This window comes from Gracilinanus agilis, chromosome 1 (genome assembly GCF_016433145.1).
Source record: "Gracilinanus agilis isolate LMUSP501 chromosome 1, AgileGrace, whole genome shotgun sequence".
In the NCBI taxonomy this organism is placed as follows: domain Eukaryota; kingdom Metazoa; phylum Chordata; class Mammalia; order Didelphimorphia; family Didelphidae; genus Gracilinanus; species Gracilinanus agilis.
Genome location: NC_058130.1, coordinates 209,226,207 through 209,252,609, shown reverse-complemented (window position 1 = coordinate 209,252,609; position 26,403 = coordinate 209,226,207). Strand labels below are relative to the sequence as shown.

Below are 26,403 nucleotides of genomic sequence, written 5' to 3'. Positions count from 1 at the left end.
TTTGGGCCCAGGGAGCTTTCCCACTACCTTTTCAAAGGCACCCCGAGCTTGGGAGATTCCTCTCCCCTTTCCCCCTTCCCCCCCCTCCCCCCCCCCCGACCCCGACCAAAGGTCTTTCCCCTTCTCTTCTCCAATTCAGAGATGTCTTTAAACTCTTGGTAGGTCTCGTGCTTGGAGGCAAACGGGCTGTACATGCCCCAAACAGTAATTGGTCCCTGACCCATTCATATACTTGACCCTGATACAGACTACACAAATATCCCCCAGAAACGGGCACCTATACAGATATCCATAAAACAGCTTCTGGTTCTTAACACTGAGGATAGTTCAGAGGATCTCAGTTACCTTCACTTAACTTCCTTGAGCTTCAGTTATCTTTAAAAAGAAAGATTTGGACCAGGTTTGGACTAGATGGCCTTGTGAGTTTCCTTCCAGCCCTGACTCCACATCTATGACCCTGTGAAACTTACAGCATGAAATCAGCTTATTCTTTACTCCCCCTTCCTTCCATCTCCATCCTCCGAGGAGAAAAAAACAAACACACACCAAAAAAAAACTCTGGAGTTAAAGGAAAGACTAATTACAACAAGGACAGAATTAATTACATAGGGCCTTTATCTCCCTCTCAACCACGTTGGCCCATAATCTATTTTCTTGATCACAGTGTGGGACCAAGATTTTGTATGATCCTGAGAAATTACATGTTTAGGATTTCAGAACAAGCCAACATTTATTTGAGAGCCTTCTATGTGCTAGGCCCCCAGTATACAAATACCAAAACTATCCAGTCCCTGTCCTTGAGGAGCTGTTTTTCTGTTCTTGTATTAATGTCTGGCTCATACCCAATCTGGCCATTGTATTTACAAATTACTTGAAGAAATAAAAGATGAGGTAATTCTAGCCAAATACACCAAAACCTATAACTTGAAGGGGGCTACCAGATGCTGGTTTCTGCTGGGGCTGTACTTGACCTTAAATATTGGATCTAAGTGTTTTTTTTTTTTTTTTCTTTTTCTTCACATTTCATTAACAGAACCCACTGGATTCACTATGGACATTGAATGTTCACGGCTCCTACCTTCTGTCTGTGCAGTTTTGGTAGACCCAAAGCAGTTTGTAGCTGATGATACCTGTTTGGAAAAACTACTAGACTGGTTTAAGACAGTAACTGAAGCAGGTAATTGTGGTAGTGTTTGCCCGCTGTTTACTCATAGGCTGATGGATGTATTTAGAGAATTATGACATGGTACATGATGACTCAACAGTGCTCTATATACCTAAATAAATGGATGTGCTATCTACCATAATTTACAACAGATTCTAAGGGGGAAGATTATGGGGGAATTATTAGGGTTGTTTGTATTTTAAATTCTAATTTTAAATAAGATTGAAGAGAATCTTTAGCTTATGGTAGATAACTATTATGAATATGGATAGACTTTTCAGAAGAGTGAGTATGAAAACTTCCTGAGGGAAATGGGTACCTTGAGCTTGAAAGAGGATAAATAAAGATTTTCTTCTCTAAAATGACAGGTAATGGAAGAATCATCTTTTTCTGATTCTTATTTATTCCACAGAATCTAGTCTGCTGGTATTACAGGAGAATCCTTGCTTGACAGAACTGCTCTTTCATGTACTGAAACTACAAGATGTGAATTCCAGTATCCTCTCTTTTACTCTACGACTTGCGGGAATATTTGCAGCCCATGAAAACAGTTTTCAGTACCTCCAGGTGAGTTTAGGGGTGACTCTCTTGGATGCTGTGGTGACTTGTAGCATTCAACTTGGCTGATTGGCAATTGTAGTTATATTCGATTTTTATGATTTGTTCTTTGACCCACTCATTCTTTAGGATTAAATTATTTAGTTTCCAATTAATTTTTAATCATTCTACCATCCTTTATTGAATGTAATTTTTATTTTTATGGTCTGAAAATGATGCATTTAATATTTCTGCTTTTTTGCATTTGGTTTTGAGATTTTTATACACAGTCAGTTTTTGTATAGATGCAATGTACTGCTGAGAAAAGGTATTTTTTTATATTCCCATTCAGTTTTTCTAGAGATCTACCATATCTAACTTTTCTAAAATTCTATTTACTTCCTTTATTTCTTCCTTGTTTACTTTTTGGTTAGATTTATCTAGTTCTAAGAGGGGAAAGTTGATGTCCTCCACTAGTATAGTTTTGCTGTTTCTTCCATCTGGTAACTCATTTAACTTTTTTAAGAATCTGGATGCTGTACCATTTGGTGCATATATTTTTAGTATTGATATTGCTTCATTGTTTGTTATACTTTTTTTCAACATAAAATTTCCTTATCTCTTTTCTATGTAAGGTTTTACTGACATGCATATATATATATGTGCATCATATACTTGTATAATTCACACTTTTAAGTAAATCCATTATTTCATTTATATGATTTGTATTGTATATTTTCCACTGATGCAGATTTTGATCTATCTGTACTTCTTCGTTTTATATAATTCTTGTTGATGCCTTTTTGTTTTTATATAAATTTCCCATAGAGATCTAAAACTACTGGAGGTCTTCCTCTAGTTTTTATATTTCCTTTATTTTCTAAAACAGTTTTCTGTCTATTCACTTGTGATATGTACATACATATATTTTCTGATCTCTCACTTGACTAAAGAAACTGAGATCATAGACATGCAAGATGCTCCAATAATCTTGGTGTAGTTTTATAGCTTAAAACTGCACTAAGACTTTTGAGACACCCTGAATATATGCGTATATTTGCATGTGCATACACATTTACATAACTCAAAGAAGTCTATTTCTAACTATTTTTTGTGTATCTTTCATATAATAGTGAGATTTTGTATGAAACCCAATCCTCTAGATGGGTACAATGTAAATTATCTTGGAGATATGGTTTGAAACTTGCATTTTTCAAAAGCGAATTGATTCTATTTGGAATAAAATGTATTGTGTGGTTAGAGAGACAGCTTTGAAGCCAGAAAAAGGAAATTACCTGAGTTCAAGGCCTACCTCTGACTCATTCCTGAATATGTGACTCTTGAGAGTCATTTAAGCTCAGATAAGGTGCTAGTCTGCATTAGGAGAGGTAATTTTCTCTTTGGGAATTAAATATTCCAATGAAATTATAACTTTGATTCTTATTCCTAACTCTAGAAAGTAGTGAAGTGATTAAAGATTGGTGTCCACAAAATATCTTGAGAAAAAGAGAAAGACTTCTAATGCTTTATGTAAATACTTTTAAAATAATTCTCAAGAAGTTAGCACTAAGATTTGTTTCCTAGACTTATAGATAGTACATCACGGGAATACTGTAGCTTTTTAGACTTTATCAAAGCATTTGACAGAGCCTCTCCTGGAATAAATACAGAGACAGAGTCTAGTTAGTAGTACAAACAGCACGTAGATGGATTTAGACCTGGGTATATATGGCATTGCTCAAAGAGTAGTCATGATTGGTTCCATATTGCTATGGAAAGAGTTCTCCAGTGGAGTATTCTTGGAAGTGGTGGTCAACCCTGAGCTATTTAACATTCTTAGCAATAAATTAGATAAAGACATAGAGGATGTACTTATCAAATTTTCAGAAGACACATAGCTGGGAGACATGGCTAATAGTGGATAACAGTCAGCATTCATATAGATTTTGACAGGCCAGAATAATGGATTAGCTCAAATGGGATGACATTTAATAGGAATACATGGTAAAGTCTTATATTTGGGTTCAGAAAGTGATTTTCATAGGGATATGGTTGAGAAGTTGTGGTTAGATAGCGATTCATCTGAAAAATATTTCTATATAGTGGATTACAAACTTAGTGTAAATCAGAATTGATATATGGCAAACAAGGAATTGAATACAGGCTTAGACTGTATTAAGGGCATTGTGATATCCAGGACTAGGGAGATAGGAGTCCTTCTGGACTCTTATTTTAGTCAGACTACATTTGAGATATTTTCTTACGTTCTGGGTGCCACATTGTAGGAAGGGTTTCTATAAGTTAGAGACTGATGAGAGTAGGATATCCAGGATAGCAAAGGGCTGTGAGATCTGCTATTTGAGAATCAGTTGAAGGGACTGGTAATGTTTAGCTTGAAGATGAGAAGACTTAGGGGTCTTGATTTATCTAAGAGGAAATAGACTTCTTGGCCCTAGGCAGCAGAACTAGGAATAAAGGATGGATACCTCAAAGAGACAAATTTAGGCTTCATGATAAGATAAAACTTTTGAACAATTAGAACTATCCAAAAATGGAATGGGCTGCTTTAAGGAGGTGTGGGTTCTTTTTTAACCAAAGGTCTTTGAGCAAAAGCTGAATGTCAGTTTGCTGTTTTTGATGTAGAGGGAGCTCTTGTTCAGCTGTGGACTGGATTAAATAGGTTCTGAATCCTATCCAAAGCTATGATTCTGTGAATGGACACAGCAAGAACTAGTAGCTTCGGGAGGGATTGTGGTTTAGGGGGAAAGACTTAAGTTGCTTTTTTTGTTTTTTAAGACTTAGGCTTTCTAGTTATTAGCTCATATGAACTTTAGGAAAATAAATTCATCTTGAACATTACAGAATTTATCTAGAGATTTTCTTTTTGTGGGGAAATTACTTTGTAAACTGCAATCACTCATCTTATAATAAGCATTTTATTAAGTGGTTACTATGTGTCATGCACTGTGCTAGGTGCAGGAAATAGAAAAATAGAAAATGGAACAGTCCTTGTTGTCAGAGACCTTGTTTTACTTTCCATTGAGGTAATACTCTGTGTGTGTGTGTGTGTGTGTGTGTGTGTCTGTCTGTCTGTCTGTCTGTCTGTCTGTCTGTCTTCTGGGTCTGTGGGTGTTCATGCCCATGCACATGATCACAGAATAAATACAAAAGTAGTTAGGGAGGGCACTAGCAATTGTGTGAGATCAGAAAAGACTTGTGTAGAAGGTAGTACTGAAACCTCTTGGTGAGGGATTCTTTGAGACACAGGTTAAGGAGCACATTCTAGGCATGGGGGACAGCCAGTAGAGAACATGAGAGATGAGAGTGTGAGCAACTAATGGTCAATTTGACTGGACCATAGAGAATACAGGAAGGAGAGTCATGTATAATAAAGTTGGAAAGATAAGAGTAAGGCTAGGTTGTTAAGGACTTTAAAAGTTAAGCATATGTACATTTTATTATAGTAATAGGAAAATACTAGAGTTTATTGAGGAGTGGAGTAGTAGTCACCTCTGGCTTAAGGAAAATCATTTCTGTTCAGAGGATGGATTAAAGACTTTGAAGGATTGAAGATTGAGACAGGATGCTAATTAGGAGGTCATGGTAATTGTTCAAGTGAGTGGTGATAAGAACATGAACAAAGGTGGTGGCTTTTCGAGTAAAGAGAGGAGCACAGATGGGAGAGATGTGATAGATGTAGAAATAGTAAGATTGTAATTGATAGACAATGAAGGATAAAGGAGAATGAGGATCCAAGGATAATGCTACATTTATAAACTTGGGAGACTAGAAAAAAGTGTTTCACCTCAGCAAAAATAAGGAAGTTTGGTAGAGGCGGATTTGAGTTGTGTTTGACAATTTGAAATGCACACTAGACAGTTGGTGATGCAGGACTAGAAACTCAAGAGAAAACTTGTGGCTGGATTTGTCTGTCTTCTGCATAGAGGCAGTAATTAAACTCGTGGAACCTAATGAGTTACCAGAAAGAGAATGTGAAAGAAAATCCAGGTGATGCCTTATGTGGGTTTGAATAGAGATGGCAAATAAGTCAAAGAGACAATGGGTGGATCCTACAAGTTGTCACAAAACCTAGAGAGAAAGATAGTATCCAGAAAAACAGAGAGTGGTTGGGGGGGTAGTTGGCTCTAGATTCTGGAAAAAACTTTGATTCCCATCCTGCCTCAAGTGGCCTTGTAGCCCCTTGTATATCATTGAACCTCTGGTACTCCTTGTATATATTGAATGTCTGGTGCTTCAAGCCTCAGACTTGCTAGTTTCCAAGACTACATGTTGGAGAATAGGCACTGCTGTGCACTGGTAGAAAAGATTTCCTTATATAGAATTCATTATACTAAGGAAATCACAGTTCTGATCTAAATGAGTCCTTTCCCCTTGGAAAAGCTTTACCTAGCTTTATATCACTATTCCCATCCGTGTTTTTAACTGTAAGAATTAAAAATAATATGAACATAGAAAATCCGAAGTTTATAAACAGGATTCAGCAATTTTTCTAGCCTTCAAAGCCACAGTTGGAACAAATAGTGCCTTTGGATGCTCGAAACCTACATGAAAGGGGAGATAGAAGAGTGAGTAACAAAGCAAGAAAAGCAGGAAGAGTGAGAAAAAAAAACTTCATAGGGCAAAGATTGGGGGAATGCCATTTTAGCAATTGCAAAAGAGATCCTATTATTCTATAATGACTATTCATAGAAATTATAGTATACAATGAAAATGTGGACCATTTATGTTTCATAAAAAAAGACTGATTATAAAATTAGCTTTAAAAAGAATATTTAACCTTTGAAAAGTAATTTCTTTGAACATACTTCATTGAAGATTGAGGCGTTGTTGATAATCCTTTTTTTAAAAAATGCAATAACAAAAAATTTACCTTTAAGTCACAGTCACCTTTGTGGGGGATTTCCCCCTCTCTCAGATTCAAACCTCCCTTATGGCATAGAAAAACAATTAAGCAAAAGATGGGTGACTTTACATTCTGCCTGATAATCTTCCCCTCTTTACATACACAGTTCTTTGCCATGATGAGGGAAATATTATTTGTTTTCCAAGGCCTTTGCTGTTTGTTCTAGTTATTCAGAGTGTGGCTTCCTTTTGGTGATTTTTTTCATTTAAGTTGTTAGCTATTGAGTATATTGGGTTTTCTTGCTTGTTTGGCCTAATTTCACAGGTATCAGTTCACCTCTCATTTTTTTTTCAGAATTCTTCATATTTCTTGTTGCACAGTAACATTCCATATGCTACTATAGTTCTTGTAGCCATTGACTAATCAATAAGTACTTAGTTTCTAATTCTTTGCTACCACAAAGATTTTATACTTGGACCCCTTTTTTTCTGTCTTTGACTTCTATATTAATCTTCTTTCTGGCTTTTTAAGCCTTTCAAAACCTGTCCCCTTTTTACTTTTCCAGTCTTCTTATACTTTTCTTCCTCCATGCACCTCAGCTAGGTGACTCAATGAAAAGAGCCTAGAGTCAGAGAGACTTGAATTCAACGTGGCCTGAGGCACTTATTAGCTGGGTGATCCTGGGTACCTTAGTTTTCTCCTCTGTAAAATGGAGATAATAATAAACAGTATCTACTTCCCAGGGTTGTTAAGAGGATAAAACAAGTTAAAATTTGAAATGTAAAGTGCTTTGAAATCAAAGTACTATATAAATGCTATTTTCATTATTATTCTGTGATCCAGTGATACTGGCCTCTCTGTTGTTCGTCAGACAAAACACTCCATATCCTGACTCCATTAATTTTTTTTAAACCATTACCTTCTGTCTTAGTATCAGTTCTAAGATAGAAGTGAGGCAAGGGCTGAAGTTGGGGGTTAATTTGACTTGCCCACACAGCTAGGAAGCATCTGAGACCAGATTTGAACCCAGATTCTCCCAACTCCAGGCTTGGCACTATCCCACTGAGCCATGTAGCTGCCCCTCATGCCTGGAATTCTTTCCTCACCTCTACCTGCTGGCTTCCCTAGCTTCTTGCAAGCCTCAGCTCAAATCCTGCCTTCTGCAAGAAGCATTTGCCCAATCTCTTCAATATAATTGCCTTCCCTTTGATATGGCCTCCAGTTTATCCTGAATAAATCTTGTTTATATATGACTAAATGCCATAGCCAGGTACTATCAGGCACTATGCTAAATGCTTTACAATTTTTATCTCTTTTGATCCTCACAATGGTCCTGAGGGGTAGGAGCTATTATTATCTCCTGTCAAATAAAATATAAACTCTTCATTCTGACCCTCATGGCCTTCATGTACCCCTGCTTCATCTGCTTCAATGTTCCCCTTTAATCTTATTTCTTATAGATCCTTTCATATACTTGGGCTTCAAACAAACTTTATAACTCATTCTTCCCCATTCTGATTATGCCTTTTCCTACTTCTTTGCAGTATACTGTTCCATATCTTTATTGATATCCTTCTCTGTCTTTGAGGTCCAGATTATGTGCCCTTCTCTCTAGAGTACATAATACCCTACTGTGTTTCCCCCAAATAAGAAGTGTTCTCTTATACCTTGAATCTCTATATCTATATATAAAATCTACATATAAAATATAAGAAATATATAGAAATATAGAATAAAGAAATAAAGAATAAAGAAAATCTATATGTGTCTTCCTTCTGCTTTTTTAAAATAAATTTTTTGAGAGTAGGGTCTATGTCTTTTTCATCTATATATCTCCAGGATCATAAAAATGCAGTAAATAAATGTTTATTGCACCAAATAGGGAAGTAGGTCCTGGAGGTTGAAGGTTAGGTAAGCACAGTGAGTCAGGTAGTTTCTAATTAAGGAGAGGAAAAGAGAATCTCTATTAAGGATGATTCAGGGAAGGCTTCATGAAACATTTAGCTAGCAGGTAAAGATTAGGCAGTATTTCATTATAGAGCAGTCTGAGCAAAGGCATGGGGGCAGGTAAACACAAATCATGTGTGGGAAATGGAAAGTAGTACAGTTTTGCTGAAACATAGGACTTTTTTTCAGGATGTCATAGGAGATAGGGCTGTCAAGGCAGGTCTGATTATGGAAAGCTTTGAATTCCAGGCTTATCAGTTTGAACTTGTCCATTAGGTAATGGGGAGCCATTGAAAGTTTGTGTCAGTGACTTGATATTATTGCTCATACTTTAGGAAAGTTAATTAAGTAGTAGACTATGGATGTGGTAGTCTGAAGTGTTTCTTCTCCAAAAATTTGCCTTCCTTAAAGGTAAAGAGAACACTGATGGGACTGCTTTTACTAATATTGTATAGGAGAAAAAACTGCTGCCTTGCCCAAGTAGATATATGTATGTATTTTTGCTCAGAAATATGGGAAGACAGAATGATTTTCTCAGTGGCAGGCACCTTTATTAAAACATATAAATCACAGTGTCTAAAAAAAAGTTCTCAGGTTGAATTTAAGCAGCAGGATGTTAAAATGTCATAATGAGACATTGTGTTGGAAGCATTTTGCAAACCTTAAAATGTTATATAAATGTCAGCTCCTATTACTTTCTCAACTAGCATAGAGGAAATGTTGACTGGCAGGCCCTCACATTTCTGCTTCTTTTTCATTGAGTCAGCAGGGGGAGGTGTTGCTCAGCCTTTTCAGTGAAGCGGGGCCCCTCAGCAGGCCAGCCTGGGAGGACCCCTCTGTGCGAAGCGGCTGGATCCAGGGTGTGGGCAGCATGGTACAGCATGAAAGGGCTGTACAGTTCCTATGTGACTGTGGTGAGTACTGATGCCTCCTGCTTCCCAGGAAGCAGCTCTGAGACCCTTTGCATTAGATTGCCCTTAGAGGTAGACAAAGTGAGCAGGTTGTGTGAGGGTGATGGGAATCCTCCTGTCCCCAATCTCAGCTCAAGAAAACCTGTTCTGATAGCAGCAATTTCAACATTAGACATATGGCCTTCTGATGATGTATAGAAACTGAGGTTTCTATATGTCTATATATCCTTTTTCATTTATAAATCTATTAAGCCTTACCAGCTTTTAATATCTTAGTATATTATAACCTTTTTAACTGGGAAGATATTAAGATATTAAGAGCAACTTTCTTCAAGAGTCAAATGTGTATTGATTTGATGGGGATGAGAAGGAAGAGAAATTGTGTAGGACACTGCACAGTGAAGCCTTAACAGGCAGGTACTAGATACCCAGATAGTGCCAGAAGTGCCAAGAGGTTATAGAAGAAGCCAAAAGATGCTGCCTAAGACTGGCTTGTGTGTTTCAGAAATACTTTTCCAATTTTAGTACAGTCAGTTCTGCTGTAGTTCAACATGTGTTCCCCAGAAGCACCAAGCTCACCAAACTATTCAAATCATGTAATAAAAATCATAGGGTTTATGGGAAAACTGAGATGAGGGACACAAAGCTAAAAAACTTAAATAATATAGAAGATATGAACTCAATAAGTAGCACAGTTTTATAAATAATAAACGATAAAGAAATACATAAGGCTACCACTATTTGTTATAGTTTTTAAAGTCCTCAGGCTGGCAAAGTCTTGGGTAAATTGATCAGGTCAAAATGCCAGGCCTCCAGACTTCAGAACCAGAATCAGGGTGGACAATGTGTGTGAGGAGATGTTTGGATCAGCTTTTTCTGCCCACAACTCCTACTACACCAGAAAACATGCAATAAACATGACACTTTATGTTAAAAAAGATCTGAAGTTTGATTTGGAATTGAGCCTTGGAAGGGTTACAGCTTTTGAATTATTGTAAAGTGGTAAAGTTTCGTATATTCTCCATTTCTTAAGAAAGAAATAATGCATAAGCAAACCAAAATTCAAGTTAGACACAAAATGTTCCTTAATATATCACTTGCATTGGAGCAAATTCAAATTTTCATAAGTGTTAAAGCAAAATTGACTGTAGTTCCTCTAAAGAATTAGTATATGAATCAATGGAAATATAGAAATAATCAGCTCAGTTAATCAGGCTTAGTAGGGAAATTTCTTAGTCTTATCAAAATTAAATCATAAAGGGGCAGCTGGGTAGTTCAGTGGAGTGAGAGTCAGGCCTAGAGACAGGAGGTCCTAGGTTCAAACCCGGCCTCAGACACCTCCCAGCTGTGTGACCCTGGGCAAGTCACTTGACCCCCATTGCCCACCCTTACCACTCTTCCACCTATGAGACAATACACCGAAGTTAAGGGTTTAAAAAAAAATTAAATCATAAAATCTGATATCCTGAAAAGATTACAGGGTAAACTATCCAGGGAACTTGGTGGTTCAGTGTTAAATCCAGTTTCATAACTATGAATTAAATTTTTTCTCATTTAAAAAAATAATCTTTTACAAAAATCCTGTTCAAATTTCCCTGTCATCACATGGAAATTATCCCATGTTCTTGAAGTCTATGCCAGTGAGAACCCAGTGCCTACCAGTGTCTGTTTTAATAGAGGTCTAGTACTGAGTTTCATTTCCAGGAGGCTGGTCGTTGATGACTTTGGTTACAGCTCTACACAACCTTTCCATGTGGTTCTCAGTCCTGTACTCTTATGCTTCTGCAGAGACTATGGCAGTGATTGAAAAGGCAGATGGAACTAAGAATCACATAGGTTTTAAAATGTTTATAAACATTATTAATTTAAATGTTGGACCTCTACTCTTTGTCTAACATAAGAGTGGAGAAATGGAATCATATCACTATTGACATTATTATTACAAATGAAGCTAAAAATTACAAAAGGATGACTATAGGCTTTCCTTAGAATTGGGTATGTTGTATATCCAAAAACAGCAAGAAGCACCATGTCCTGGGACCTTGGTCATTTGCCTGAATGTAAGAAGCAGCAAAAAGAACAGAAATTTATATCTCTGTATATGTTACAGAAAGTGATGTAGAGAAATTCTACAAATATCCTGATACACAAATACAACCTTTCATATCAACCTGTACTTTATTTTTTGTTTCATTTAAGTGTTTAATTAATTTAGAGTATTTTTCCATGGTTACATGAATCTTGTTCTTTCCCTTCCTTTCCCTCATTCCCCTCCCTTAGTCAACAAGCAATTCCACTGGGTTTTACATGTGTCGTTGATCAGGACTTATTTCCATATTATTAATATTTGCATTAGGGTGGTCATATAGTGTCACATCCCCAATCATATCTCCATTGAACCATGTGATCAAGCAGTTGTTTGTTTCTCTTCTGTGTTTCTCCTCCCACAGTTCTTTCTCTGGATGTGGGTAGCGTTCTTTCTCATAAGTCCCTCAGAGTTGTTCTGAATCACTGCATTGCTGCTAGTTGAGAAGTCCATTACATTCAGTTGTGCCACAGTGTATCCATCTCTGTGTATAATGTTCTCCTGGTTCTACTCCTTTCACTCTGTATCAATTCCTGGAGGTCCTTCCAGTTCACATGGAATTCCTCCACTTCATTATTGCTTTGAGCAAAATAGTATTCCATCACCATCAGATACCCCAATTTGTTCAGCCATTCCCCAATCAAAGGACATCCCCTCATTTTCCAGTTTTTTGCCACCACAAAGAGCTTGGCTATAAATATTTTTGTACAAGTCTTTTTTCTAATTATCTCTTTGGGGTACAACCCAGCAGTGGTATGGCTGGATCAAAAGGCAATGTCTGGCTCTTTGTAACTCTGTGGTTTTCTTGGCTAGCCTTTATCAAACACCTTTTGTGGCAGGTACAATCCTAAACACTGGCAATACAAAGAAAAGCTGAAATAGACCCTGCTTTCAAGGAGCTTACAGATCCAGTAGGGAAAATAACATGCAAATAGATATGTACAAACTAAATAAAGAGTAAATTGGAGATAAACTGAGAGGGAAAGTGCTAGTATTAAGAAATTCTGTTTGTGGAAGGTGGGATTTTAATTGAGACTCATAGGGGAAGATCGGAGGCAGAGATAAAGAGAGTGTTTCAGGCATGGGGATGAACCAGAGAAAACGCACAGGTTCTAGAGATGAAGTGTGAGGAACAGTAAGGAAGTCATTGGATTGCAGAGTTTGATGGGTGGTGGAGGGAGGTAGGTTGCAAAGGGCTGCAAGAACCAAAAAGGCTTTTATGTTTGTTTGATCCTTGAGGCAATAAGGAACCCCTTGAGTTTATTGATTATAGGTGAGTGGCATGGTTAAACATGTACTTTAGGAAGATCATTTTGATAGCTGAGTAGAGGGTAGACTGGAGAGCAGAGAAAATTAAATCAGGGGGATTAATTAGAAAGCTGTTGAATGATCCATGTGTGAGATGAAGAGGAGAGAAAGGGTTATGTAAGAGAGAGGTGGAAGGTGAGAGAGTAAGGAATCAAAAGATGGATGGCATCTAAGTTGTAAGCCTAAGTGCCTGGGAGGATAGTGGTACCCTCAAAAGTAGTATGGAAGCACAGTGGATGGAGTGCCAATCCTGGAGTTGGGAGGAACTTCCTGTGTGATCCTGGGCAAATCACTTAACCCCAAATGCCTAGCCCTTGCCACTCAACTGACTTAGAATTGATACTAAACCAGAAGGTAAAGGTTTTAAAAAAAAATAGTATAGAAATTAGGGAAAGAGTAGAACAACAGGGCCAAACTGTGTGTGTGTGTATGAATATATATATGTGTATATATATATTATACCAGACCATATATATATTATATATATATTATATACCACATGCACACACTTGAAGAGGTCCATGTTGGATGTGACTCAGTTTTCAGGAGTCAACAAGCATTTATTAAATGCTTACTTTTTCCAGGCAATATGGTAAGCACTGGAAATTAGAGGAAAGGTAAAAATGGGGGGGGGGACAACATGCAAAGAACTATAAACTATATCTTTACCTATAGTATTATTATATATGTGATATATATTTTATTATATATAACTGGATATGGATGTGAGCGAATCACAATATTTGAGATAGTCTCAGAGGAAGCAATGGTATTTTAGGGGATATTTTAAAAAGCTTCTTGATTTATGTATTTTATCGAGACTTGAAGGGAAGTCAGGAGGTAGATATGAAGAGAGATGATATTTTTTTATTTTTGGTTATTTGAGAAAAGGGAAAATAAAGAATTATAGTAAAAAACCACTAATGCTATTATACATATACAGTATATATTATATATACATATATTATACATATACAATATTATACATATTATACATATATGCTCTTACTATATAAGAGCAATTGACAATTATTTTTGACCAGGTATACTTTATCTCCAGATAAAGTATATAATTTTAAGAGAATGAATCAGTGAGGCAAATAATTTTAAAGATACCTTTTACTGAGTACAAATACTCAGCAACATTGTACAGATGCAGCCTTCCAGGTGCTTGCCAATGGAAATGCATCTAGATCAGTGATTCCCAAAGTGGGTGCCACTGCCCCCTGGTGGGTGCTGCAGCAATTCCAAGGAGCGGTGATGGCCACAGGTGCATTTATCTTTCCTATTGCTATTAAAATTAAAAAAAAATTAATTTCCAGGGGGCTAAGTAATATTTTTTCTGGAAAGGGGGCGGTAGGCCAAAAAAGTTTGGGAACCACTGATCTAGATCAATTAAAAATAAATGGCTTACTGGGAAATAAATAGTTCACCAAATCCAAAAAGCTACTCTCCCTTCTTTGTACCAGTTCATTAGATTCACCCAAAAGACATTTAAGCTCTCCTATTCAGGGTCTCTGTGACTAAGGCTACACAGACACTTAAATTCATTAACACTATAATAACCACCGTAAGGCCTAGAGACCTAAGCCAAAACTATACCTAATTATATCTATAGGTAAACTATACCTGTGGGTCATCAATAACAACTGACCCATATGCTTACTTTCTCATCTCTACAAAATCTTGTAATGATCTACATATTTATTAAGGGGTTATCTTTGATAAAATGTGAGATTAGAACAGACAGGTTTTTGCAAATGATGATTTTTAGCAAAGACTATCTTTGTAGTTATAGAATTCATCATGAGACTTTACTGTTTATACTTTGTAATTACAAGAAAGTATTTGATTTGGGAGAACAAAATGTGGCCTTGAAGACTGTATCTCATATATATGTTAAGTTCAAATAGGTTTAAAACTATACCAAAAAAGGGACTAAAATATTCTTACTCTGACTTGGATATCCCATTTCTAGGTATATACCCTAGGGAGGTCAAAAGAAGGAATAAAAAGTCCCATGTGATACCCAAAAATATTAATGTCAGCACTTTTCATGGTAAAAAAAAATGAGAAACAAAGTAGATGCCTGTTAATTACAGAGAGACTAAACAAATTACAGTTTCTTCACTCTTGAGTCCTTTATCTCTATCAGGAGGTGGGTACCAAGCTTCATCACTAGCCTTCTACAATTGTGGTTTGTCATAAATAGTAGTCAGAATTCCTAATTTTCTAAAGTTGTCTTAGCCATAATGCTGTTATTTTAGAAATTGTTTTACTGGTACATTCTGCATCAATTACTACAAGTCTAAATATTTTTTTGAAGCTATCACCTTCATCATTTTCCCCTTCCAAGTCTTTTCTACCTCAAAAGGAACTATAAATATTTTTTATATCTTTCAAAAATCTTAAAACATACTATTTCAAAAAATCTTAAAAGAAAACTGCCCAGATTTCTTAGAATCAGAAGGTAAAGTGGAAATAGAGCCTATTGGCCCTCTTGAAAGATTTTTTGAAATAGTATGTTTTAAGATTTTTTTCTCTCTTTTTGGCCATGGATATTCAGATAGTCTGGTAATTCTTGATTTTTTTTCTCCTATCATTTTTCCAGAAGAGTTGTTTTTGCTATGAGGTACTTTACATACATTTTCTATTTTTTCCAATATTTTGGCATTGTTTTACTATTTCTTGTCATATAGAGTCATTGACTTCTGTTAGAGCTATTCTAATTTTCAAGGAGTTTGTTGGTTGAGTAAGAAGGTTTTGTACCTCTTCTGCTATATTATTTTTTGTAGTATTTTGTATTTCTAATTTTTTGTAACTTATTTATTTTCCATTTTTTCCCCTCAAGCACACTCTCATTTATAAAAGTATTTTTAAACACTTTAAAAAACATTTGCTGGGGCAGCTGGGTAGCTCAGTGGATTGAGAGCCAGGCCTGGAGACGGGAGGTCCTAGGTTCAAATCCGGCCTCAGACACTTCCCAGCTGTGTGACCCTGGGCAAGTCACTTGACCCCCATTGCCCACCCTTACCAATCTTCCACCTATAAGTCAATACACAGAAGTTAAAGGGTTTAAAATTAAAAAAAAAAACATTTGCTTCATCTCTTCCAGGAATTTAGTCAAAGATATGCCTAAATAATGTTTTTCTTCATCTTTGCTTGTAAATATTTTGGAGTCCTTCTGCATTTGTGTTTTGAATGTCCCTACCACCATAATATTTCTTTATGGTGTGATTCTTTTTTTCTTCTTCCAGTCTACTTCATGACTTCATATTAGGACTGGGCTCTGCACACTTCTATAGGGAAGGTCTGGTCTTGTCCTGTTAATGCTTTCTCTTTATCGAGTTTGTGTTTAGCCTCTTCTTGGGCACTGGATTGCTCTACATGCTGTGGGCATAGACCTGGCCAGATCCCATTCCTAGTGTATGCAGACCTCTGTGCCTCTTCCTATGCTGACCTGACTTGAATAAATGACTCCCTGTGACTTTTTCAGGACATCCCATCAGGATTTAGTCTGTTACTTTTTCTGTAACTGTTTGGAGGACTTGTTTTTGTGTGGCGAGTTCAATTGACTGCTTTTTACTAACTATTGTCTCTGCCTCTTTTTTTTTTTCATTTTTAATCACAATATTTAAAGTATTTTAGTGGGAAGCAATATTGTAGATCAAGTGCTGAGGTCAAAGTTAGTGAAAATCTTGGTTCAGATTTTGTCCCTGACAATTACCAGCTATGTGGTCCTGTACAAATTCCTGAACTTTTGTGCCTAGGCAACACTGTAGGAATTACCTATTAAGTCACAGATAAATGGTAATTTGTGGGCATAGGTAGAGGAAATTCCTATATTCTCATCTTTGAAGCTTATTTTGTAAGCTGAAGTTGTTATAATTCTCTCTCTTAATATCATATTCCTATACTTAAGTTATAAACTCACTGGAGGCAGAGACTAGACTGCCTGTTGTGAGGCAGCTAGGTAGTTGAGTGGAGAGAGCACTGGACCAGGAGTCAGGAAGATTTAAGTTCAAATATGGCTTCAAATACTAGCTATGTGGCTTCTGTCTACCTTAGTTTCTTCAACTATGAAATGGGGGTCATAAAAGCACCTATCTCCTAGGGTTGTTGTGAGTTGTAAAGTGCTTAATAAATGTATTTTCTTCCTTTTCTAAACTGGTAATGCTTCCACCTCCACACATAAGTAGATCTTTAATTAAAAAAAAAAAGTTTTTTGCATTGAATTGTTATACAGTACAAAATTTGAATTGTCGTTCAGTAATTGAATTCTCTTTCTCTTTTCTCCTTTTTAACTAGGTGCTATTGATGTGATTTTCTCCTTGCAAGGAGATCCCAGCCTATTTATTGCTTCAGCAGCTAGTCAGCTGCTTGTGCACATCCTGGGATTCACCATGCGTTCCAGTAGAGCCTCACCTCTCAATATACAGGACTGTGACTGGCCAGTGTGTGCTCAAATGATTGTAGAACACATAGAAGAATCCCTTCGCTCAGGGACAGTCCCTCAGATCACACAGGCATTGAATGTACTGACCACGTTGTTTGGACGTTGCCATGACCTGTGGACAGAAGTCCTTTGGATGCAGATGAATCCACTTGTGGGATCACTCCTGGAGAAAGAGCCACTCTTGGCTGCACATTCACTGGTGGATCTCCTCCTTAGTATGGCACGGTAAAATTATAAGGCATATGATTGTTTCACTCTGGCTAAATCATTATTTAAGAATAATTCCCTGTAGATATGCTTTGTGGCAGGCTGTAGAATGAGTGAGCTTGCCCTGAGAACATTTCTTTAAAAGAAAAGGAATACTCGCTTTGGCAGCACATAAACTAAATGGAAAAGAAATCAAAGGCAGAGATGAAAAAACAAAATGGTTAAAAAAAAAAGATTCTGGTATCAAAGAAAGCATGTTTTGGTGATGCAAATGGGGTTTAAGGTACAGAGGGGCTGACAATGCCATTTTCTGCACTTGTTGGATCTTTATGGTAGGGCAAGATGTTACTGCTTCTCCTTGGTTCTCTGTCTTTACAGCTCACCTGTGTTCAGCCATCTGGAATGTGATCTGTGGACATTGTCAACACAGGCTTTGAATCGTCTAAGTCCGACTCAAGCAGGGCCCTTGGCTTTAGGCATTCTGAATCTCAAAGATTGGTATGGATTGTAGTTTATATTGTTACATCATTTGATCAACCAAAAATATTTAAGTCAGATATTTATTAAGTGCCTGCAAGAATAAACATTCCTCTTATATACAGTAAAACATACAACTTCCCCTTTAAAAACCTGGGAAACAGGATATTGGAACAAAAATTTTCAAGTAACAATTTAAAAGATATTATTTTATCAGGCTATTATTTTATCAGATTATTATCTGAATTATTGTAAGTATGCTGAGCAAATAAATGATAGTGAAAATAAGTATTGCAGGAGTTCAAAAGAGTGGTCATCATGGTTGGTAAGGTCTAACTATGGAAGCCATAAACTGAGGTGGGTCTGTGGAAGGTCTTTAGATAGCCAAGAAGGATGATCAGGCAGAAAATACTATGAGTAAGAACATGGAATCAAGGAAACAAGACTTGGAGCAATGAGTAGGCCTGCTTGGCTAGCCAAGGCCAGAGCTTAGAAAATGACAGAATGGCCCATCTCTTAGAGTAAGTTAGAAAATTTGCTCTTTATTTCCATCTTGATTTTTCCAAGAAACAAAGTGGCATTGAGAGCTGGCCTTGAACCGAGGAAGACCTGGGTTCAAGTCCCACCAGTTCTACAATGGTCATGCAACCTGGGCAAGACATTTGACCTTAGTGCCTAATGCATTTCTCTAGACCATTGATGAGCAAACTACAGCCTGCGGGCCAGATGTGGCCCCCTGAAATGTTCTAACTGGTCCCCTGATATTATTCCTAATCTGACAAATACAATGAGTAGGATACAATACAATGAAACTTCGAAAGAGTTGCTTTAGAAACTCACAGATGCGCATTTCCTTTCCTTTGGCCCCCTCTTTAAAAAGTTTGCCCATCACTGCTCTAGACCATAAGTTGCAGAGAAAGTGCTAACCTGCATTGGTAGAAGGAGTTTCCTCATCTGGGAAATTTCCTTATGTCAATGACATCATAGATCTAACCCCTTGTCCCTATTCTGTCCCTTAATTTTGCCAGATTCACATTGGAGAGGATTGATAGAAGAGCCCCAGAAATGACTAAAGGGATGGAATGTAAGCCCTCTGTGGAGAATATAAGAGTTTGAGTGGTTAGCATAGAGATGATAAAGCTAAGGAATAACTTAATCTCCAACTATTTGAAAAGCCATTATAAGGACATAGATCTGTTTCCTTCTGGCAACCATTTGAAGAATGAATTTAAATTATGCAAAAAGGATTTTTTATTCAATTTAAGGAAAATCTTTTTGACCCTTAAGCATGACTGAACACATGAATAGGCTATCAATAGAAATTGCAAATTCACTGTCCCTAGAAGACTTTAAAAATAGACAGGATGGACATTCATCTGTCTTAGGATAGTTTAGTAGTTGTTCATCTTCTTAGAGGCAGAAGGAAGAAACATGACTATTTGATGTTCTTTTTAGTTTTATTTTTCTATGAATTGTTGGGAGGCAGTTTTAATATTAAGGAAGGAAATATATATATTGTATATATATACATTTTATTTTAAAGTCCACAGACATTAAGGACCCAGGCTTTTAGCATCCTGCTTCAGCCACTAGCTTGTGTTCTGCGAGCTGCCTCTCAGCCTCCTGGATCCCCAGGTAGGTTGCCGTGGAGAAGCAAGACTGAAACAATTAAGGTTACATGGGCCCAAAAGGGCAGTGTGGGAGATTTGATTACAGAATTTATCATCTGTCTGGGTAAATATAACAATGGGAAGGAAAGTAGATAAATAGGTACCTAGCTCTCACATAATGTAGCCTCTCCACTTGCAGCTGCTGATACTTACTATTGAATAAGGCAGGAGTCTAGCTTGAGAGTGAAGAAGGGCACTTCCATGGGTATTGATATCACACATCATTGATGTTAAAATGACATTAGCTCTCCACTTGTAAACATGCTGCCCTCATTGTTCGAGTGATTGATAAGTTTTGGGTCCTTATACAGTTGGTCACTTTAAAATTCCTGAATAGTACATGGGTCTAATGGGTAAGGTCACCTGGTTCTAGTTCTTGACTCTTCTGTGGGTTCACTGTGACATTTAGACAGTTTGATTTTTGTTTGTGAAGTAGTTAGCTTCATCCATTAAATGGATTCATAATTGGCATCCTCTCTGGTTTTTTGAGCTGTGATGATGTCTGACATATAGTTGAAGCTTCTTGAAATGTGGTCTAGTGGCATGTTTATTATCGCTGGAATAGGAGGGCCTAGAGAATTTTGTGCCTTTTTCATTCACTTTTCCTGGTTCATGAATGTTACTCTTCCTTTAGTCTTCATTGCCTTGTGAAACACAGTTCTTGTCTGCCTCTCAAGGTTTGCTGGATGAGTCTGTAAATGATTCCGTGATCACTGATATCCTCCTCTCCTCCAAATCAGCATGTGCTGGTCTCTTGTGTCAGACTCTGGCTCATCTGGAAGAGCTGCAACCTCTGGTATGGAACATGAGGCCTTTTCTCAGAATCATGAAATTCCTCCCCCAAAGCCTCATGATCATTGTATTTGTACTAGAAACTTGTCATTTAGGCTTTCTTCTTTGTCTTTCAGAACCACTTGCTAGTAGATTGGCCACATGCCCCTTTGCTCAGTGCTGTAATGACAGTATTACAGTTCTGTAGTGGCCTGGCCACCCCAGCCTCCAGTGTTGGAGATAGGCTCTGTGGTATCTTGATTGGTTGCTTCAGAGTTCAGCGATCAGCACTTGATTTCCTAGGGACCCTTTCTCAAGGGACAAGTAAGTGAGATTTTTCTTTTTTATAAAGGATTAATGTTTTGATTAAGTTCCATAAGCCTCTATCTTTGGTGAATTGAGTCCAAACCTAATTTTTTTTGTTTTGTGTTCTTCCCTGTGAAGTAGACTTTGGGCAACTCCTCTTTTTTTTTTTAAACCCTTAACTTCTGCCCTTAGCAGAAGAGCAGCCAAAGTCTAAGGTAATGGGAGTTAAATGATTTGCCCAGAGTCACATAGCTAGGAAGTGTCTGGGGCCAGATTTTAACCCAGGACCTTACATCTGTATGCCTGGCTCTCTATCCACTGAACCTCCTAACTGCCTTTACAGCCAGTTCCTTAAAAAATTTTATTTTTAGATTTCCTTTTGTAATTTATCACTTGTGATCTATTAAGGAATTGGACTCTCGTTCATTTACTGTGTGGGAAATTACTTTTTTCTTAAGATTTATATTTTGTCAGTCAGACAGAGAGTCTCTTGATGATTGTGACTTGTTTGAGGTGCTATTGGTGTGGTAGAAAGTACTGGACTGGGAGTCCTTATAACAAATTAGAGCCCTTGAAGGATCATTACTTAATAAACTTTTTACTTTGTCCAAGTAACTTGAATCTTAGTTTACTTCTCTATAAAATAAAGAGGTTGAAGCTATATAGAAGGCTGATTCTCACTCTAATAGCCTTTGAATCAGTATGTATAAGGTACTGTTTAAACATCAAAATGCTAAATAACTAAACATGGGCAAGTTTTACTATTGTCTTTCATACTCACCTGTCTGTTTTAGGCCCCAATGAATTGGTAAGACGCGTAGTTGAGATCCTTCTGGTGTACCTCAGGAGCCCAGACTCTAGTCCTACAGTAAGTACAGAATGGAGGAAGAAAGGGTGGAGACCTGCAGGCTGCAGTTATCATCTGATGAAAACACATTACAAGTCATAGTACAGCCTGGTTTTATAGGCTGTGTGTCCAGTGAAATCACTTTTTGAAAGCTCATTTCGAATTGCCCAAGAAATAGTCCTGACTGCCAAACCAGAGCTTGTATGGGGGTCACTCAGCAGTAATGCTCAGATGAAGAGGATGGTGTCATAGGAGTTAGCCCTTGAAGGGACCCCTCAAGTTCCAACCTTCTTGTTTCACAGATAGGGAGACCAGAGTGGCTAAGTGATACCTTTGTGAAGTTTGTGAGTTGTAGACTTAGGAGAATAAGTTGATCAGAGCTCAGTTAGTCAAACAACCTGGGGTATTCTATCATTACCAGGTTTTCAGTGAGAAGGCAAGTATTAGTGCCAATTGCCAGTGCAAAAAAGTGGCTCCATTTTTTTGTTAGCAAGGTGTAAATGTAGTCTTTGGTCTTTCCTTGGTTCTAAAACCTTTGATCCATCTCTTCAACCTTGCAGAGAGAGAACCTTCCCTATCCTTAAGCCGTTGTTGAGAACTCATTGTGTAGTAGATACTTAAAAAGCAACCTTAACTAATAATTGAGCTGGAAGAACAGCATTCCCCTTTGATTTTTACAGTCATTCTTTGCCCTATTTTAGGTTCTGAAGAAGGCATTTCAGGCCACACTCAAATGGCTGTTGAGTTTATCCAAAACCTCTACCTCCAGTGACCTCTGCCCACAAACCCAGCATTTCCTTAGAGGTAATTAAGCAGTCGCTATTGGTGTAAACTGAAAAGGAACCACAGCTACTGAGTGGCTTTATGAGTGACTGATCTTTGGTAGGCTCATCCCACCCCCATCTGGATTCTCTATTAAGCATAATTGGCTAGGGGTACTCAAGCCTAATATATATAGTGGCATTAAAAAGAGAAAGTTGTAGACACTGGATCGGGAGCCAGGAGTGGTCTAATCCCAACTCTTGATTTGTATCTTTCATTTTTTTGACAGATCTCTTCCCAATATTGCAGAAACGGCTATGCAGCCCTTGCTGGGAGGTAAGGGACTCAGCCCTGGAATTCCTTACCCACCTAACGAAACACTGGGGAGGTAAGTGTCCAAAGGGAAATTTAACCTTTACGTGCCTGAGGAGGGCTGCTTTACAGAGCATTTGGCCCCAGACAATCCTGTGCTGCATATCAGGCTGGTCTCCAGTCAAAACAAACCCCTTCAAGGGGGTGGCAGCTGCCCTAGACTGAAGACTTGACTCCATCCAACTCAATATTTGGAAGTGTGTAGCTGCTTATTGTGGGCTTCTGGCCAGCCCTGAGTGGTTGGACCCAGGATGGAGCAGCGAATGGGGGGTGCTGTCAGCTGGGAGTTATAGGACAGAAAGGTGTTTGCATTGGAAACCACGTGGCTGTGTAGACCATTAAGCCTTGTTTTTGTGGCTGGATATATGTCTCCAGGGCGGGCTGGATTCAGACAAGCTCTCCTCTCTTCGGAGGTGCCAGAGCTTGCAGAGGATCTCCTCCGAGATCCAGAGAGTTACGTCCGAGCGAGTGCCGTGACTGCCATGGGGCAGTTGTCCAGCAGAGGCCTGTGTTCAAACCCTATTGGCACCGAGAACAAAAATGATGAAAAGGTAGGAGACAGAAAGAAACCTGGCTTCTCCACCTAGGTGAATGCCATTTGTTTATAGTTATTTTGTTATCTAATTTACCTGCCAATAGATGATACATTTTAGCAGTGAGAATTACCCAAGAGCAGTTCATTTCTACTGCTTTCAGGCAATCTGAGTGGTTCAGCACAAAGGAAGGAGGTTTAACATTAGTATAAAATATACTTCTTTATCCAATTCAGTACCATGCCTCAGTCTCCCATTTGCCCTTCTCATTCCTTGTATTTGCTCTCTCTAGAAAAGCCTGTTCTTGGAACTTCTAGAAATCCTCTCCACTGACTCAGAAGGCTTCCCTCGGAGGGCTGTGATCCAGGTTTTCACTGAGTGGCTGAGGGAAGGTCACACAGATGTGTCAAAGGATAAGGAGCAATTTGTAACCAAAGTGCTCCAGGTTGTGAGTTGTGACTTAGATTGGGAGGTCAGAGTTCAAGGATTAGAACTGGCTTTGGTCTTTCTTGTTCAAACCCTTGGGCAGCATGGGACTGAGTGCCCCTATGCTGTTGAAATATCCTCAGTGACTCAGTCTACCCTCCTTACTGAATCACTACAGATGCTCTGCCGTGTGAAACTCTTTGAATTTATATTTAGCGCCTTATGTGACTGTGACAGGCCAGTGGCCCGTAAGTCCTGTGATATCCTGCTGTACCTAAAGGCCAAACTGGCTCATCACAGCAGCCTGCAAGGGAGTGGGGAAGCTTGCACTGCATCCTTAGGAACCCATAGCACTGCTTGGTTGGAAACCACTCTAAGGAAGTGGAAAGCAAGGGACCAGGGTCAGCCCAGTGGGGATGCAGACAGAGTTGATTGCCAAGAGCCTGATGATGTGTTAGAAGTCCTAAGGTCAGTAGATTTGGAGGAACTTCAAGGAACATTAGCTAAAAGTAGTGACCACATTGAGAAAAGTCCTCAGTCCCTCTTGCAAGATATGCTGGCCACTGTAGGAATATTGGAAGAAAATGAAGCTGACTGCTACTAAGCCAGCAGAGCAGTAAACAGCATATCTCCAAACTGGGAAAATAGATGAAATCCTCTTTCCCATGACGGGTATGTGAGGTGTGAACATGTAGCTCATCCTGAAGTTTCCTAGAAGGAGTTAGTAGTGATCACTTGAAACTATGAGCAACCAGGAGCAGGTTCAGTGGCCTGTTTCTGTACATGAGTTATCTGAAGATCCTGTTTAAATCAGGCTATAATCCTAAACCTGCCTGAAAAAGGCAAACCATGTGCCAGATGATGACTAAACAAAGGGAGTGCATGTGCAACATATATGTGTGTGCACATACACACATATACACACACAAATACAAAGCAAATTCCAAACTATAAAGTCTTTATTTAGATTTCACAGGTAAAGAAATGTCTTATTTTTTAAACAAAATAAAATTTATTTGAAAATTAAAGAGTGCCTGTGTTGTTTGTTTTGAGACAAGTCAAGTTTAGATTCCCAGTCCTGCTCAGGTCATATCTCAAAGTATTGGCTGGGACATTTGCTTTGGTGTGTTACTAGATGACTTGGTTAGAGAAGACAATTGGATTGTAGAAATGGATCAGGAGAGCTGAACACTTCCTGCAGGGGGACCCTACCACCTAAGCTTAATATCACTCTATCTCTGTACCTAAAAGAGAAGACAGGGCCTAATGTATACACCATTATTCTTTCATGATCCCATGGTTAATTTTTTCCCCCATAACTTCAGGGAAGATACAGAACTTTCATGGTAGTTTCTCTAAAAGTCATTAGTCATTAAATATTGTGCCTACCATGTACCAGGCATTGGCTAAGCACTGGGGATACAAACTTAAAAAAAAGAGCGTCCTTGAGCTCAAGGAGCTTATGATCTAATGTAAAAAAAGATAATTCACATTTTAAAAAAATTTATTTATTTAGAATATTTTTCCATGGTTACCTGATCATGTTCTTTCCCTCCCCTCCCCTCTTCTGGAGCTGATGAGGAATTCCACTGGCCCATACATACATATATCATTGTTCAAAACCTATTTCCATATACATTTAAAAAAAAAAGTCTTTACCTTCTGTTTTAGAATTGATATAGTAAGGACTAGGCAATGGGGATGACTTGACCAAGTCACAAAAGTGACTTGACCAAGATCACACAGCTTGGAAGTATCTGAGGTCACATTTGAATCCAAGACCTCCTGTCTCTAGGCCTGGCTCTATCTACTGAGTCATCCAGTTGCCCCAAATTGTTTTTATTTGGAGATTGTCCTCACCTTTCCTACTCTAGGAATTCTGGGTTAGAAGAAAATGCATTGCAAGGGTGTTAGCAAAGTATGAAATTTTCACTTTGAAAAGAACAGAATTGTTATAAAGACTAAAATTTTGTCCAAAAGAAACACCAAAGAGAACATGGTTAGGGTCATTGCTATTATCATTCTTCCTTAATAGTTTGATTAAAATTAATAGTTTAATTAAAATTAAATGTGATTTTTTTTAAAAATCAAAGATTTCATCTCAAGTAAAAGTTTTCATTTTATTATAGAAACCTTATCAGAGGCACACGTGCTTAGCCTCGGGAACTTTTATTGTTAGCCACATAGCTATTATTTTTCTTGTTACTTCCAAGTGTGAAGTTGTTCCCTCTAGCTTCATGGAGGTGTTGAATTTCACACTTTTGTTTCAGTACCTGCCTTGGATCCTGTCAGCCTATTCACAGTTTTGTAAACCAAATTCTGTCAAGGCCTTTTTCATCTTACACTAGGAACCCTGAGCCAGCAGCATAGGCACCATCCCCAAAGATGTGGGTGAAGGGACATAACATGTAGCCTTCCTAGAAAAGAGGAAAAATGGGAGTTGTAAAGCTGTATTTTCTATCCAGTTATTCATTCTTATGGCATACTTAACAATGCATATTGAATATACTATCTTGTCTACAAATAATTGCCAGAAAGGAGCCAGGGCATTATCTTTATTAGCAGACTAAGCTTCATTATACTGTAATTAATTTGGGATTGGGGGGAGAAAGGGGAATGACTCAGTTACAGTTCTCTTTGCTTAATAAATATTAAATATTCAATACTTAGATGTCAGACACTTTGGGGGGTTACAAAAGAAGTAAGTGAATAATCTGTGTTCTCCAAATTTAAAGTTTAGGAGAGGAGAAAAAGACAT

At 38.0% G+C, this 26,403-nt stretch overlaps 1 protein-coding gene across 1 annotated transcript; it reads left to right on the top strand.

Annotated features, from left to right (window-relative positions):
- Positions 1 to 950: 950 nt before the first annotated feature.
- Positions 951 to 24,617, top strand: BRAT1 (BRCA1 associated ATM activator 1). Its single transcript, XM_044657421.1, has 13 exons — positions 951 to 1,177; positions 1,578 to 1,732; positions 9,280 to 9,427; positions 17,127 to 17,499; positions 17,860 to 17,979; positions 19,502 to 19,593; positions 20,306 to 20,424; positions 20,537 to 20,723; positions 21,500 to 21,573; positions 22,254 to 22,356; positions 22,604 to 22,702; positions 23,062 to 23,237; positions 23,512 to 24,617. The coding sequence occupies exons 1-13, from the start codon at positions 1,051 to 1,053 to the stop codon at positions 24,247 to 24,249; spliced, it is 2,511 nt and encodes an 836-aa protein (XP_044513356.1). The 5' UTR covers positions 951 to 1,050; the 3' UTR covers positions 24,250 to 24,617.
- Positions 24,618 to 26,403: the final 1,786 nt, after the last annotated feature.